This window comes from Copidosoma floridanum, unplaced genomic scaffold (assembly GCF_036245765.1).
Source record: "Copidosoma floridanum isolate Cflo_tuat_1 unplaced genomic scaffold, Cflo_Japanese_pri ptg000019l, whole genome shotgun sequence".
Taxonomy (NCBI): Eukaryota; Metazoa; Arthropoda; class Insecta; order Hymenoptera; family Encyrtidae; genus Copidosoma; species Copidosoma floridanum.
In genome coordinates this window covers 12,893,891-12,911,522 of record NW_028321896.1, presented here as the reverse complement: position 1 = coordinate 12,911,522, position 17,632 = coordinate 12,893,891, and the positions used below count along the sequence as shown (strand labels likewise).

At 40.9% G+C, this 17,632-nt stretch overlaps 1 protein-coding gene across 2 annotated transcripts; it reads left to right on the top strand.

Annotated features, from left to right (window-relative positions):
* The first annotated feature begins 12,199 nt into the window (after positions 1-12,199).
* Su(H) (recombining binding protein suppressor of hairless) lies at positions 12,200-16,532 on the top strand. Of its 2 annotated transcripts, none has more exons than XM_014359055.2 (2): positions 12,200-12,603; positions 14,582-16,532. In XM_014359055.2, the coding sequence occupies exon 2, from the start codon at positions 14,704-14,706 to the stop codon at positions 16,267-16,269; it is 1,566 nt and encodes a 521-aa protein (XP_014214541.1). In that variant the 5' UTR covers positions 12,200-12,603; positions 14,582-14,703; the 3' UTR covers positions 16,270-16,532. The 2 variants fall into 2 exon arrangements, with proteins under 2 accessions (XP_014214541.1, XP_014214549.1); XM_014359063.2 differs by lacking the exon at positions 12,200-12,603 and adding an exon at positions 13,223-13,384.
* The last annotated feature ends 1,100 nt before the right edge of the window (positions 16,533-17,632 follow it).

Genomic DNA, 17,632 nt, shown 5'->3' with positions numbered 1-17,632 from the left:
TGTTTAGACTTGTATCATACTCTGTATGAAATTGTAGAAATTATATGTCTCTCAAACAATAAGAAATAAATAAACAAACTGTAATGACAAAACAAACTCGAGCACAAACTATATATGATTTTTCTGAGAAACGATTTGCACACAGTAGGTACATTCAATATTGAATTGTTAATAATCAAGTAGTAATTTTACACAAGCTTTTTGTGTATCCACGAATGTATTATCGACTTTAAATAATGTATTTATACGCTTACGTACCAAAAGCTATTGTTTATTGTTGTTCATGAACGGAAAGTTCAAAGTTTCAAATTCACCTCCTTATATATAAGTATGCAATAAAAATATCATCAACCAAACTAAAATAAAGAGCATATTTTCTTAACTCGTTCTTTTTCCCCTTCGTATTAGAGAACACAATAGGACTTGTGACAAATGTATCCCCTAAAAAATCTATTGACGACGAACTGCAATGAGAAAAAATAATAATTTTACTCTTGTCATTCAACTATTAAGGTAAATTCAAGATTAAGGTAAAAGCCGTTAAATTTAAAAAGATTGGAGCAAGTTTTGACTTGATCTCTGGTGTAATTCAAATCATTGATCAAGTTAAAAGCGACAATTTTATTAATCGGATTTTCATTCATTCAGCAGAAATAACGACAGCGTCTGTGACATTCAACCTGATCCAGTGCTCTTGTTTGGCCTTAGACAAAGTTAAAATAATATACATCAGTTCATCGTTGAAGCACCTTTGATTGTTATTAAAGCGAAAATTAAAAAAAAAGTATATAGCGACACAATTTTATCGAAAAATTGCCAATTTTTTTCAGGTACGCGTGCTGTAATGGAAACTTGAAAATCTGCAGAGGACAGTAATGAAATATTACTGCGCGATAGAGTATGCCAGACTGTTTGTTTCTATCTCGTCATTTTTCGGTAACTTCGATAACACACGTGCATGCAAATTCGCAGCGATGGGCGTAGAGCTTTAACCATCAGTTATCTCTCGGTTTTGTCATACGGGACAAATATTGATTTATACGGGTAAATTCAAACATCTATTTGTCACTTCGAGTGGTTATTTTCATATTAATTTGTATATGGACAAAGCGAAACAAAATACACCAGTAAAAAAAGTAGGAACACATTTTTAAGTAAAAATAAAGAAAAAGTGTACATCATTAAATACAAACATCTACAAGGTATGAAGCGTTCGAGTTCTCCGATTGAATAATTGCAATTTTCATCAAAAGATTCTCCAGTACAAACTCCCACCCTTGTTTGTTTTTACCTTTTTTTTTTTTTTCTTCTCTTTCAAGCTGTGTAGATATGTACATATATAATCTACGTATATGTACGTACATATACCTACATCCATCACCTCGCAGATCTGTTTACAATGGAACAAAGAAAATTATAGCGTTTCGCAATTGAGTGAATCATCACGTGCACATCGTCTCATTGTTATACAATTTTTCGGTGTATTTTGAAACCGTACCTCCTGACAAATAAATAAATAAATTAAAAAAAAAAAAAAAAAAAGAGCACTTTATTTTCTCCCTTGAAAATGTATGGCGATAAATAAGTCTCCACCCCGTGTGCAAACTATCTAAGCGCCTTACGTTAGCGCCTCTATCACCCGCGCCTCCCCGTAAATTCACGCGCAGAAAGGGTCCGAATTCTTTTCTCTATATATACATTACACGTAACAACTAACTCCCTTCGAGTCCTCCCCGCCCCCAAATGATAGGAGTGGCACCCCAAGCGCTGGAGAAAGCTTTTTCAGCTCAGTGTACTATATACATTTTTTCTCTGGCCAGCCCTACCACTCTATGGTCAGCGTCCCCTGCTACAGAAGCGTATACCTGATTGTTGTAAATATTTTACCAACTATATTTTATACATTAGGTAATACATCCCCAATTAGCTTTAGCTCTTCTTGTCTATATATTAATACATTATATACCTTACAACTGGATCCGTTTGCGATTTTGTTGTTTTACTCCACGAGTGCCCCTCCAAGTTTTTTTGTTTGTTGTGCGCGTCGCTTCAAAAAAATGCCTCATCGAGTAACCCGCGTAAGCGTGTCACATCACCGCGTTTTTTGATCAAAATCAAGCTCTTCGGCTCAGATGTGCCCTTTTTTTATTTTCATTTTGTGCAATAATAGTAACTCAAATTGATAATGGACGTCGTTTCTCATTTGGAAATATTCATCAAGTTCAAGATTCGTATAGGCATGTATACCTACTAATGAAGCAAATACAATTGAGCGTCTCTGTTATTTAGTAGCTGTTGTGCCGTAGCAGCTCTAATAGTAGCTACTGCCGATTCTTATCTTTTGTAAATTGCACGTGGATGTAACAAGACCTAATAATTATACTCGCAATTAAAGGATAAATTTGAATTTTAAATGCCAAATTACGAGCTTTATTACGTATACGATGTTATCGTGAAATTGGTTTTTTTTTTTTTCTTTTTTCTTTTTTTCCGAAAACAAACGCTCGCACGAAAATTTTTGACTGTCAAATGTATCATGCTGAACGCGTTAAACATGCACATTGCTATATAAATTCCACGAAATATCAGTCCGTGAAAAAATGTTTTTCAAACGAAAGTGATCCCTTTTCTCTAGTGCGTATATCAGAGAGCACTTACACAGGTGACACGTAATAATAAATAAAAAAATTTAAAAAAAGAAAGCAAGGAAAATCATACGTAAACACACGTGTGTGCGGGTAGGTGTGTACGTATACACCCACAGTTGTATATATAGCGTGGGACCGCGCGCCTTCCGACAATCTCGCAAAAACTCAAGGCTCGCCTGCAGTAAGTATACGTGAGTATATAGGTATAGGATGTACGTACACCTTCGTGTTTCAGTGCGCTCTGCGCTCTCGAAAACTCGAGCAGCGCACACAAGCATCATGCATGTGTGCACACACAATTGTGTACCTGTAAGTATATACCTATATACTATACTCGCAAATACAAGGCGCACAAATGTGTATTATACTTGTGATGATGTCAAAGCATGCCTCTATAATATATTATATACACGTGGAGGCGCTCTCGGGAATACGCTTAATCGTCGATGCCGATCGTTCGTGCGCCTCGCCTTGTTCCCCTCTTTATATTACGATGTTTCGACGAATACAAAATAGTGGCAATCCATCCTATGTATATCGTACATAAGCGCCCCTCTCCCCCGGATTTTCGCCTCGCTCTTTTATGAAGCGAAAAACTCGACTTTCGAGACGACCCGATGATTATTGTTGCGCATCGATGTATACGGCTAAAGCTGCCTCGGACAGTGGCGTTTGGGACCTGATCGAGCCGGGGCGTTTTTATTCACGCGCCAAAAGCACCTGTACGTTTTTTTCGAAGTGGACGTAATTTTTCTCATCCCGTCCAACCATTATTCGGCACAATTGAGGGCTAATTTTTGTTACTATCCTCGATCGACCATCAATCGACGACTTTTTGTTGCATTCGATTGCAAAATGTGCCTACTTGGGACCTTTTTTAATTTGGGCCAATTGGGCACTTGGAGTCGCAAGTAATTGCCTCATTGCGAAATAAACTAGATCCCAACAACAACACCCTAATGGATTAATAACCTTCCCACCAAAAATTAATAATCGTTTGTTTTGTCGACAACGGTTTTCTTACGCGTGACCTTCGTGGCCTTATTAACTATAACTGTTTTTCTTCGTTTCGCAATTCATTAGGAAGCAATTCGGCTCTTCCGAAATTTATTTCGATGCACTTGTCTTTTCGTTGCACTGGAAAACCCATCAATTACGCACAAACATCGATATCCTGTGTGTAATGGCACTTCTGAACAAAAAAAAACCATTGACTTATTCGACCTCTTATCTAGAACGAGCGCAAAGTTATGTATGTTTCGTTGGTCCAAGAGGAAACATTATCCAACGATTTTATGGAACCCAAGTCGTAAAGATAAGAGTTTCGTGCGCACAAAAATAAGTATAGGTGCCTATACATGGCGCCTTTGTAGGCGAAAAACATTCGAGTGTCGCCGTGACTCATCCATCGGTCATATTTCGGTGCTCGAATTCTCACGAAAAAATAAATGTACAATATTCCCGAACGAGTTGCAAAAGCAACCATAGGTACACTTGTATATGATACCTACGTGCAAATGTGTATACAAACAGGCAAAAGGAGAAGTTACGAGTAGCTGCACTTCAAAATATGCTATCGGCCTTCGAGTCCTTTAAATTCACAAAAAGTTCAACGCTTCGACCTTCGCATAGTGCCTATATTTTCCAAGATTACAAGAAAGTGTTCACTGCAGGAAAACATCACGCAAACGCGGGCCCATTCCTTTCTCAGGCTCCGAGGGACCAATTTGTTATTTTACGGTCAAAAAAGAAAAAAAGGAATCATAGCACTGGCAGATAAAACCTCTGTGTATACATATACATATACAAAAAAGCGAGGAAACGCTCAAGTTTGACGATTGGAAACGCCGGTTATATTACCGATCGTTAAATAATATAATCCCCGAGATCCATGCCACGATATTAAATACATGGGCGCGGGAAGCAGAATAACAAAATATACCCGAGTGTATATTATATGTATAGCGTCATAGAGCTGTCAAATATATACACGCATGTATATGGTGTAATAAATAAGAGAAAGAGATAACCGATTTGCTTTTACTAATCCGGGCCCGTCCGCGTGGAAAATCGGTATCAAAATTTATGTACCTACATCGGCAACATCCGCGACAATTTCCTGTAGTCCTGTAAATCAGGATACTGATTTTTTCATGACGTACATATTTTCGCCGATGGTAATTTTACGAACGGCTGATTGAACTAATCAACATATACGCTCGCGGTCGTTGCGCTTTTCTTTTTACTTTTGTTTTCTGCCCGTTTGATTGCGCAGTCGCGTTGCACCTGCTGCAAGTAGGTATATTATGATTCATGATGTTGCGTTTTTTTTCTCTCGATACATCGTTCCTTTAGATCGGTAATGATAAGCGTTTGACGTTTCGAAAGGGTATAAAGAAATAGTTTTTTTTTTTTTTTTTTTCCAATCGGCCAAACAATCCAAGCAATCCATTATTAATGTTTATAGATAAGTGAGCTTTCAATTTTCATTTACGATCGGTATGGACCGATGAATCTGCTTGCAATATGTAATATCTGATCGGTAAGACTGTTTTATTTATTTAATTTTTTTTTTTCTTCCAACGTAAACATTCACCCCACGGAGAAATTTATGTTTGCATAGGTATCGAAGAAGAAAAAGAAGAAGAGGCGGTAATCATCGATCGGTGTCTCAATTCGCTGTGAAAACGCGATTACGTAATCTGTCTGTACATAATATAGGTACCAGTGCAAACCCCAGTTGATCGACGATCTCCGCGTATTTATATATTATCGACCTTGCAATGTATAACGGCGTGTGAATCGCGAACAAATATATGTATGTATGTACGTATAATTACGGGAAGGTAGCAAAGGAGGTTTTTTTTTTTTTTTGCTTTGCTTCGTTTTCAAGCGATCGGTTAAGTGTATATATTATATACATCGGATTTGAAAATGGAGTGTATGAAAACTATAAATGAAAAACACCCAGTATAATCGGTCCAAGAGAAAAAAAAGAAAAAAAAAAAAAACAACAAATGAGACAAACACAACATTGTTCGTACACCCAACTATATAATATAAATTTACAGATGCAAATCGTGTCCATCGAAGGTTTTATTTCTATACCCCGCTGTTCCAACATCCGATACAAATAATTGTGCGATGGACAAATTGCAACCACCAGCACAAATCTTACGCTATACGTAAGTATAGTACATTATTTAAATCTGCGAATACCCTTAGGCGCGAAAATGGGATTGTAAAATCGATACAAATATACAAGTATATAATATTAGCATACGCTACTGAGGGAGATAACAGCTAGAGGGAACACCCTACACACGTATATATATATATATGTATTATGTGCTATTGTAGGTAGCTTTTCCCCGCCCGCATGCCAAGTATATACATGCAGGAGATATCGACTCTCTATGTATACTTACCTCCACACCTCTCTCGCTCTTTTTTTTCGTATACATATATACATGTACATGTACGTATATATAAGTGCACACAGCAACGTTCCTCCGTTCCTCGTCCATCAAAAGCGAGTCTTGTATATCTGTATACAACGAAATGTCTGCCGGGGCGAGAATAATTCTCACGATATATCGAGTGGAGGCGCTCTCTCTTTCTCTCGTATATACATACAACACAATCCGCACGTATACATGTACATACGTACATACACACAATACATGCACATGGAGGCATGGAGCGCGTCTCCGCTGTTATATACCAATAAGTATATAATGTAATATTTATATGCATGTATATATACAATCGCGTTAACTCACGGGTATTGTAATGATACTTAATTGCGATGTGCACATTCATATTGAAAGAATTATATAATAGTGTTTCGACGAGTGTAAAGCGTCTATGATGTATGCATAAAGCGTTAATTTTAATTTTTCTTTTTTTTTTTTTTTTTTTTTTTTTACCGCTGCAAAACACTTTTATTCATGTAAATAATTCTGTTTGTTATAGGAGTATATGGGTATAAGTAGATTTATCGATCACACGTCTAATATTCGCGAGGCAAAGCCACTCAAAACGCTGCTATATACGTGATTGGTGGAATATACATTATACACATATAAATTTGTTAATATTAAAAGGGCATTATTTTACGCACAAACACGCGTATACAACAATATATATACACAAATCACTCGGACGTAGACGAAGGAAGCGCACCGAAGTGCATTGGATTAAGTTCTCCCTCCGAAACAATTATAAGACGCCCTTGTAAGTATAAATATATACATACATTATGTATCATCCTTTTTCTCTCTCTTTCTCTCTACTTGCAGCTGTATCAACATGTACCACTCGTATATATGATAGGGGGAGACGAGCCCCTGCTCATCCGCGCGTGTACGCTTAATCGCGTATGTATCTCGCCTCTTCGGCGGCGACAAGTGCGTGCCGATGCGAGGGCGAAACTATATATCGTATAAGCCGATGATGACAAAGTAATGGGTCTCCCCTTTTCCCTTTCCGCGCTACCCTTTTTTTTTTTTTCTTTCCTTTTTGCGTCTCCGACAAGTGGCCCGTTGCGCTCTTTTTTTTTTTTTTTTTTTTTTTTTCGCGGCTACCTAAGCGTTGGGCGAAAGAGCATTAGAGTGTGTGTAAGTACCTTTGAGTATACGCGACACGAGGTTGCACTTATACGCGTACCTATCGATGGTCCCCCTATATTATATACGTATAACCAAAAACAAAAAGCGAGCAACAGCGAGCGTACACAGATGCTCATATATAGTTCGGTCGCAACGTACAAAATTCAATTAAACGTTGCGCGAGCTGATACGTGTGGAGCAGCGTTGAATTGAATTTAAACTGCGCGTTAGATTACGCATATACAAGTATTATAGACACGTGTGTACCTATATATATTGTAACCATCACTTGCATAAATATATGCTCTCCGGGCAATCAATGTGATGTAGGTCGCGTTATTTTTTAAATTGCCTGATGTTTAGTCCATTGCATAAACGCACACACACACAGAGAGAGAAGACAGTAAGTACATGCCGAGTGAGATGGATTAACGAGGCGTAATTACAAAAATTGTATTTGTATACTAAATCGTAGAAATCGCTTTATGCATTTTTATACGTATACATTTTTTTTTTTTTTTTTTTTATATTATAGTGCTCTACGTCCGGCTCCTTTTTAATAAGGGCACTACTATGGGCACTTAGCACTTGGGAAAGGGACAAGGAAAGGGATGGGAGGCCTCCCATCACTGGGAGGGGGGTAGGGGGAATTAGGCAAATTTGCTGCGAGAAGGTCGCCTAAACCCTCCTCGAGGAGCATTGCGTGGTGAAAAAGCACATGTGAAAGACACAGAGGTACTTTGCCCGTAAAAGTCGCACTGGGCGGGAATTGAACCACGGTCTCCCGCGTGCCAATCCACGACCTAGCCGACCGAGCCACCGCGCGCTCTATACGTATACATCATATTATGCGCGTATATATAAATACACGTGTAGCAGATATAAAATACGAAATGAACGTTTATTTTATTGGATTTGCGTTTTAATTTCATTTGTCAGGATCGAATTATTAATGTAGAGTTTCGAGCACACGCTGCTGTACTTTGATGATCGACGTATATGTATATAGCCAATTCAACTTGCCTCGAAGAAATCAAAACCGAGCGCGTAATGAGCTTCAAAATTATAGTGCAATTTAGATCGCAACCTCGTGAATTTTAAAAACAGGCAGGGGATCGAGAGCGCGCCTATTAACATATTCTATCATACATATACATTAATAGATACATATATACATATGTGTGTGTTTCACGCCTTGGAGAAATATTTATATGATTGAATAATAAAGTAATAATAATATAAAAGTACCAACACAGAGCGAGTATCCGCTTGAAATTCGAAAATTGTTTTTTCATGGTTTTTTTAATACGAGGGAGCGCGTCAGCGTAAACACTGATACTTATATATTGTATATGTATGCGAGTTTTGCCGAACAAAGCTTTCACTTTAATACAGTGATTTTCCTTCTTTGATGTGAGTATATATAATATACATGTGGTATATGTATGTACATGAGGTAGGTATTCGGAGAGTCTCGAGAAAATTAAGTGAACTAGAACGAAAACCCGTGGGAATTTTTTTCCTCCCAGAGCATCAAGAGAGAGAGAGAGAGAGGCAGATTATATACATCACATAAACACGCGTTCGTCCTCCCTCTCTCTCTTCCTCATATAATATAATTACGGGGCGCGAGTTTGTATAAATATACGAGCGGGACGACACGTCAAGCTATATACTGCACGTATAGTTTATACATGTACTCGCACGTTGTTTTTTTTCCAAATAACATGATACCCCGTACATAGATAATCATATATCCCTGATTTCTTGCAATTGCGAGTATTCCTTTTTTTTTTTTTTCTATATATTTACACTTGTACTGTCGAATAAACGATCCCTCTTAAAGTAGCGCATCGGTGAAATAAAAGTGCCGATCTACCCTCCTCCTCCCCCCCAACAAGAGTGAGCTTACACCGAGCGAATCGGCTTAGCTTGCAAAAGTTTTATCGAACACGCGTGTATAGTACATATATAGGTATAAAAGTTCATGCTCTTTCCATCACCGGACGTGGAGTGGCAAAAAAGGGTCGTGGGGGCAAGAGATCGGTATACGCGAGGGCGAGGCGCTTAGCTCTTAAAACCTCGAAAAGCACGCGGGACATTTGGGGGGGGCATAGTGTACACGCCAGCTCTATCTCTTTTCGTTTTGTCTCTTACTCTGTACCGCCCGTGTAACCTGGGGAGTCGTGTTAAAAGATACCCCATGGATGGATATAGACAGAGAAAACGCGAAAGGGAGGAAAAAAACAAAAAAAACAAGTATCCAAGAGAAAAGCGAAAGAGGATGAAAAAGAAATAGAGTAGGTAAGCAAGCGCAGTAATAGTAGTAGCATCAAGGAGAAGGAGGTGGAGAGAGAGAGAGAGAGAAAGAGAAAAATTCACACGGGCGCATCTTCGCTCTCACACTCCCTACTGTGGGTATATATATATACACCCTAGGTATTATACCCCACTATAGGTATATATATATTATACACTCGTATAGACAGGGGCAACACGACTAACTTCCGAGGAGAGGAGAGTTTCACGCTCTCACGCACGCACACAGTGACAGATTATACCCATACTAATACTATAGGAAGACAGACAGACCCCATAGCCGGGTATATATGTATATATAGGTGTGTGTACATGTATATATAAACGTATATGTATGAGCGTAAAAGCTATGGGGTCCCCGTATATATATATATATATATATATACTATGCAACGGTGTGGTACGCAGGGGACTAGCCCCGTTCTCAGGCGCGATAAGTAACCTTTTATACGCTCGCATTTATCGACACGCTCTCGCACACGCAGATAGATAGGTGTATGTATTTACACGAAAGGGCCTCGCAGACAGACAACTCTCTCGCTCTCTCTCTCTCTGTCTCTCTCTTTTGGGCCCAATTTATATACATATATAGGTATATATAGCGAGCTAACACCATCGTCATCCTCATCTCTGCCGTCGTTCTTTCTCTTCGCGTAAAATATGTATATATATATATGTACATGCACACAGAGCAAAAGAGTTACGGTAGTAGTTGTAAATTGTAAATGTAGTGGGTACCGGGTATAGGGAGTAGTAGTACTAGTAGTAGTAGTATACAAGCGCATTATGGAAGCGAGCGAGAAGTGGAGTGAGGTAGAGGCCACCCACTCTTTCCCACAGCAGGTTTTTCCCACGCCCCCCGGGGTAACCCCAACATCCTTTTGCGGCAGCAATTCCACGGGCCGCCACCGCGACCGTGCCTCGTGGAGACTCGGAGGGGGAGCAGCCCCACCACTTTATTATATATATAGTATACTATTACTATTACTACTACTAAAATAACTTCGAGTAAGTGTAAAGTCCCATACCTATAGTCCCCGTTCAGCCCGAACCAAACGACGGACGGACTCGACTAAACTTTGGAGTTTCGGAGCAGCGACTATAAACTGTATAATATATATATACATTGCTTGTTTGTATGTATGTATAGGTATAGAGAGAGAGAAAGTAGGTATATAAAATAAGCTATACACGTGTATGTATGCAATCCAAAAGGCACACTACCAGGGGACCCAGGGGCCGTACCATATAACTATTTTTCTGTACATCGGCCTATGTTATAACATAGGCCCGCAAAGCTAAAAAAAGTTATATGGTACGGCTCCAGAGGGAAAAGAAGAGTGTAATGCCCGCTGTGAGGGAAGACCTATAGAGAGAATAGAAGGGAGGGACATTTTGGGCCATTCCTGAACAATGGGTGTACACTGTACGTGTAAATGATAACAAAAAGCTAACGTTATTATTTTGCAATCCTGTATGTATTTGCATAAACAAACACGCTCAGTGCCATCGAGCCCCGCCGAGCGGTCCCCAATTCGTTCGGTCCCTTCATCCGTCCTTCACTCCCGCGCTTGTCTGTCCACATCTTTTTCTCTCTCTTTCCACAGCCGAAAGAGAGAGAAAGAGAGAGTGCAGTCTAGCTGTACAACATGATTATACACTTCTCTCTCGCGCGCGCTAAGCTGCGGGGACTCCGATAAATTATATATGCTTACCCTATACATGCACCAAAATATATACCTACTCTGCCAGACGCGCTTCTAAGTATGTTCAGTTCGGTGGCGCGTCTCCGACAGATAGTACCGATACTTACTCCTTTTATCGCCGTCGACGAGATCGTTTGTTTGTATCACCGTAGGTTTGGTGCACCGTGTAGTAAGTGATAAATCACGCGGGAGATACTCTCACGGGCGCGAGCTTTTCACCGCCTGATTGACGCACAATCGAAGGTCGTCTCCTCGAGTGTGTGAAATCGGCCCGATCGCCGATGCATTTTGTTTTGCACGCGCCCGAACGCACTGTTTTTGTTTTCGTTACACGCGCGCGTGCGCACTTCTCAAGTCACTGGTCACAGCGGCGTTTTTGATCGCAAAAAAACCCTTGATGCCGATCTAGCCGATCGGGAACCTTTGACAACGCGCGCGGATTCAAACTTCGCGCCCCACCAGTTTGCCCCCGACGAGCGAGCTTCTACATGTATTGGGCGGAAAAGTCGAAAAGCCGCAAAAACCGGTGCTTTTCGAATCCCGCGTACTTAAATCGGCGATCGCGATCGGCACACGAGAGATTATGCTGATGCGATACCAAAATATCAACACGTTTTGAAGGGCAATCATGGCGTGAAAGAAAGGGAAGGGATAAAGAGAGCACTGAAAGGGAAAAGGAGCGGAGGAGAAGTTAAAGAGCTTTTTCTCTCCCTGGATCGGCACGGCAGCGTTTCTCTCTCTTTCTCAGTTTCTCTCTGATGCGGATCGGCAGTGCAACAACTCCACCTCTGGTTCTCTCCCCCACCATCCCGTCGTCGTCCAGAAACGCTGCTCTCTGCAGAAGCAGCATAATAATATCGTATCGCGGGAGTTTGTACTACTGACGGACGGGACGGGCAGTAGCTCCACGAGCAGTATCGCAGGAAGGTCGTTGGACTTGGCGACCGATCAAAGCCCACCATACCACTGTACTACTTATATACACTTGCGCGTGTTGAACAAACTTTGATTCATCCATGGTGCCGCACAGCCACATGCGAATAAAAAAATAATTCATCGAGATAACATATACATATAATACGTGTAATGTGCGTAACGTGCAACGAGGTGAATCTGAAAACCTGATGATGGGTGCGAGCACGCGATTGCTTTAGGGTATATTATAGGATCAATGTTCATGGTGATTGATTGTCAAGTTAATTGACGATGGGGAAGCGGACGACCGCGAGTTCGAGTCGCTCGGCCCATCATCGGCTAGCAGACGCAACGACTAACTCGATCGTCGATCGTTACCGAGTATATAACTGCAGCTGCTGTTAGGTAATAACAATATATATTTGTCTATATGCTTTATATTGCTCTTAACTCGGGTTTTCATTACTTACGATATATTAGTATACACTTGTATTATTTTTCCATTTTTCTCTCATCACTTCCGACTGTGTGTTTGACGTGACGGTATATTCACGGGGCACCCCCCGCTAGGTATATCGTTCGGAGGGATGAAAGATCGGCGCGTAAAAATAAGTGTAGGGTAAGTACTTACCGAGCGTAACTATCTTTTATAATGTATACGAAAATGTAGCTATATTACTTATATGTAGGTATATATATACCGCGTATCGTATCGTATCATCGTGTGCACACGGCAGAGAGTGCAGTGTGTTGTCCGAGAAATGCCGGTTTTTTTTGCTCTCCTTTTCTGCCGCGCGTCGTCCTTCCGTCCTTCTGCTCCTGGCTATAATACGCGGCTCTCGATAGTCCGAGAGGCCTCATCTCATCTGCAGTCAGTTTCTTATTGATGCTTTCCATGCTGTTGCGGATACGAGAGCACACGCAATTGTTTTATTTCCTCGGGGTACAGCTGCAGTGCCTTTTGTATTAATTTTAAATGCACCGTAAAAGTACCTCCAAGTGCGGGCGAGCACTAGCTTGTTTATTTATATGTTGATGTGTGCCATGGACCTTAACCTCTCGCGTGGTGGACGTGTGTGATGTGGTGGTGGTGGTGAACGATATACGGTGATATCCTGACGACGATGATCGTGACGATGTCGCGCGTAAATGCTGCTATTTACGGTGCACTTCATACGAGGATGAGGTGATTTCCCATTTACTTTTTTGCTCTTTTCTTTGAGATAAGGTAAAAGAAAAAGGGCGTGTAAAGGCTCGACCTTTCTGGTGGTGATGATGTTATATGGAGTGTACAATAGAAAAAAAAGAAGCAATATTTTGGAGCACCAGTAGATTTTTCAAAAGTTCTCAATGGAAAGATGCTGCTTGAATGTATGATACTCGTTGATTTCCAAGAGTGCACTTATTTAATTTGGTAGACCTTTGGTTTCTTGAGGCTGCTTAATTTTAAATTCCAAATAGAGTAACAAACTCAGTCTCATAAAAGTGTTTAACTTGGCTGTGGTCTAATGTGCCCTATGTAATATATAGATTGCTTTCTATTGTTCAGTACACCTAATTTCATGAATATGCACTCTAGACTGAACTTTTAACAACACTGGCATGTCTCTTTAATTCAGCAGACCAAATGTATGTCTCTACTTAATGCATTGAAAATGAGCACGCTTTATCGGTCTTTGCTGACTATACTAACAATGCAAAGTCATTCTACGACCTAGCATAGCCAATTGAGTATTCTTTTGGACAGAATGAAAGTGCAAGTGTATTTCTGTTGGATGTTTTTACTTTTTGTGGACGAAACGTAGAGGGAAATATTAGATTTCTGGTAATGAAATAGAGGCTACAGCCTTTCTTTTTTCGTTTTTTTTTTTCTTTTTATTTTTCACTAGAAATCCTCTTGAACCTGTATGGAGACAACAGTACTCTTAATTCATGCAAGAAAAATGAGATTGTCTCTGTTCCCACGGCTTAAAACGTGTTTCCTCTTTCCTGTGTGCAAAGTATTTGTGTGTACATGTGTACGAAGAGCCAGTAATTCTCAGCCACTCATTAAAAGCGAGATATCTTGGGCTAATTGTGTGGTTGCAAATAATAAAAAGACTTCCCACGCACTTTGGAGGCACTTGCTGCATTAGAAACTGCCTAGCTAGTGTTTTTGCTGGAAAATGCAAATTTTCCAAGGAATAACTGTTTCTAGATGCTTCTTATCTGATAAGTTACCAACAAAATACAAAATTCATAACTGTTTCACTCATGAAAGAATTTGAATCATAATTAAATCAATTTTAATTTCCTTTGATTCATTTAAATACAATCTCAATTATTTGTATGGTAGTTCCAACAGGTTCTAATGATTAAAAATCTTGTATTTACCTCATTTCAGATAAAAGCCCAAGAAGCAGGAGCAACGGCTGTCGGCATGATAAGCCAACTTACGATGGGAGTAGGACTTTAAATGCCCAGACCAAGGAACTTTAGGTAGTAGAGCTGGATCCAGCAGCAATAATGCCCCACAGCCAATACGGCTTGCCGACGATGGCGCACGGGCTGCAGTCCCCGCCGTCGCCGACTGCCGTGATGCCGGCTTATCCTCGGTTTGGCAGCGTCTACCGACCGGAACACTCGCAGCAACAGCAACAACAACAGGAACAGCGGCTCACGCGCGAGGCCATGAAACACTATCTGTCCGAGCACAAGCGCACCCAGGGCAAAGCCGACATGGTCGTCGTGATCCTGCACGCCAAGGTCGCTCAAAAGTCTTATGGCAACGAGAAGCGTTTCTTTTGTCCACCACCTTGCATATACCTCAAAGGCAACGCATGGTCGATGCGCCAGGAGCAAATGCGCCGGGACGGCGAGACCGAGCAGTCCAGTCAGCTGTGCGCCTTTATCGGCATCGGCAACAGCGACCAGGACATGCAGCAGCTCGACCTGAACAACGGCAAGCAGTACTGCGCTGCCAAGACCCTGTACATCTCCGACTCGGACAAGCGCAAGCACTTTATGCTCTCGGTGAAAATGTTTTACGGCAACGGCCACGACATCGGTGTCTTCCACAGCAAACGCATCAAAGTGATCTCAAAACCCTCCAAAAAAAAACAGAGCCTCAAGAACGCGGATCTTTGCATAGCCTCGGGCACGCGGGTCGCCCTCTTTAACCGGCTGCGCTCGCAGACCGTGAGCACGCGCTACCTCCACGTTGACAACAACAACTTTCACGCGAGCTCGACACAGTGGGGTGCCTTCACAATCCACCTGCTTGACGACAACGAGAGCGAGTCCGAGGAGTTTCAAGTGCGCGACGGCTACGTACACTACGGCAGTACGGTGAAGCTCGTCTGTTCCGAGACGGGGATGGCCCTGCCTCGGCTCGTCATTCGCAAGGTCGACAAACAGATGGCTAGCCTCGAAGCCGACGATCCGGTCTCGCAGCTGCACAAGTGCGCCTTCTACATGAAGGACACGGACCACATGTACTTGTGCCTGTCGCAAGAGCGGATCATCCAGTTTCAGGCGACGCCCTGTCCCAAGGAGGCCAACAAAGAGATGATCAACGACGGCGCGTGTTGGACGATCATCAGCACCGATCGGGCCGAGTACACGTTCTTCGAGGGTATGGGTCCCGTGCGTACCCCGGTGACTCCCGTACCTCTGGTGCACAGTCTTAATCTCAACGGCGGTGGAGACGTGGCCATGCTCGAGCTCACGGGTGACAACTTCACGCCGAATCTCCAGGTGTGGTTTGGCGATGTCGAGGCCGAGTCGATGTACAGGTGTCAAGAGAGTATGCTGTGCGTTGTACCCGACATCTCGCAATTCCGGGGCGAGTGGCTCTGGATTCATCAGCCGACGCAGGTGCCCGTTTCACTGGTGCGAAACGATGGCATCATCTACGCCACGGGTCTGACGTTCACGTACACGCCCGAGCCCGGGCCCAGGCAACATTGCGTACCCGCTGCTGAGGTGATGAGAGTGCCGAGACCTATGGGCCACCAGCAGCCAGCCATGCAACAGCCGGCGATCGCGGATGTGCCCTGGAATCACCACCAGCCGCCCCAGCCGGGTCTCTGATACAGCCCGAACGGTGACTGGGGAACTTTCGATGGAGGCGACGGTGGCAACGTGCAACATGACCAAGTCGTTATTGGCGATTCGCAGGGGCTGGAGCAATGTCCATCGGTTGACGAACACACCGATTCATCACCTTGTCTTGCAAAGGAAACGTGTTCGACGAGGGAATCGTTCCAGGTGCAGTAGTTAAGACTTTGAAAGTAAATCTCTTGACTCTCTTAGGGTAATCAAAGACTTGAAATTAAGAACAAAAACAAAACATTGTGCACATAGTTGTTTTTATAATTTATTTATTCGAATTTTTTTTTTTTTTTTTTTTCTCTATGTACGCGTTTACGTGTAAGTGTATTTTTCTATAGTATATATATTATATATACCTTGCAATTTTCGTTTTTTGTTGTATTCTCAATTGTATAGAGAAGTTTCAATGTTCAAAGATTTATCATTGTAAATGAACAAACTATTCAATTAAGTCATTATATATAATTTTTTAAGAGACTTTTATAACACATGACAATTTGAAATATATATTTTTAATAAAAATCTCGAGTCCTGTATAATTAGGTGTACATACGCTATCTGAAAAATTTTTTAAAAATATTTTGTAATAAAGAACAATTACTAAAATTATATAACTATGTCTCGATTTCTAACTTATTGAATCGTATATTTTATTGAAACTATACAACGACTTTATATCGAATTTAAAAAAAGTCAAACTTACTGGGACAACTTTTAGCAATAGAGTGACAGGAGGTGTACAACATTAATAAATAGTTTTAAAAAAAATGAACTCACGTGTGATGGTGTAATGCAATGCATTATCGCTGTATAAAAAAGATTTAGATGTCTTTAATTGTTGATAAAAATTTATCGAAACATAATTGCGGAAAGTATACTTTATCCTCTCTGTGAGATGACTATAGGATGACACTTTTTGTCGGTATTGGTTTTTTAATGATTAAAAAATTAGCTGGACAAGTTAGTAAAATAGTCGCAGTTAAATTTTTCTTACAAATTTTTTCCTGCTTCACGTTAATACTTATATTTATGTATGCACTTTGTGAAAAGAAAGGCCTATTCAGAATAAGTATCTTAAAAGTGTCAAAAAAATATATTTATATCAAAAGCATATAAATGTGAAATTTTAAATGAAATTCGATTGTACTATATCTATGGTAGAAGGAAGCTTAAAAACGTGCGTTTAACGTAAAGTTTCAGTCAATAAACACACAAGTAATAAGTATCACTTGTAAAAGTCACTTGAAACGAAATGTGTCGTAATTTGTTCGAAAAACGGGCAATGACTGTTATCGATTTTTTTTTTTTTTTTTTTTTTTAATAGTTGTATATAAAAGTAAGC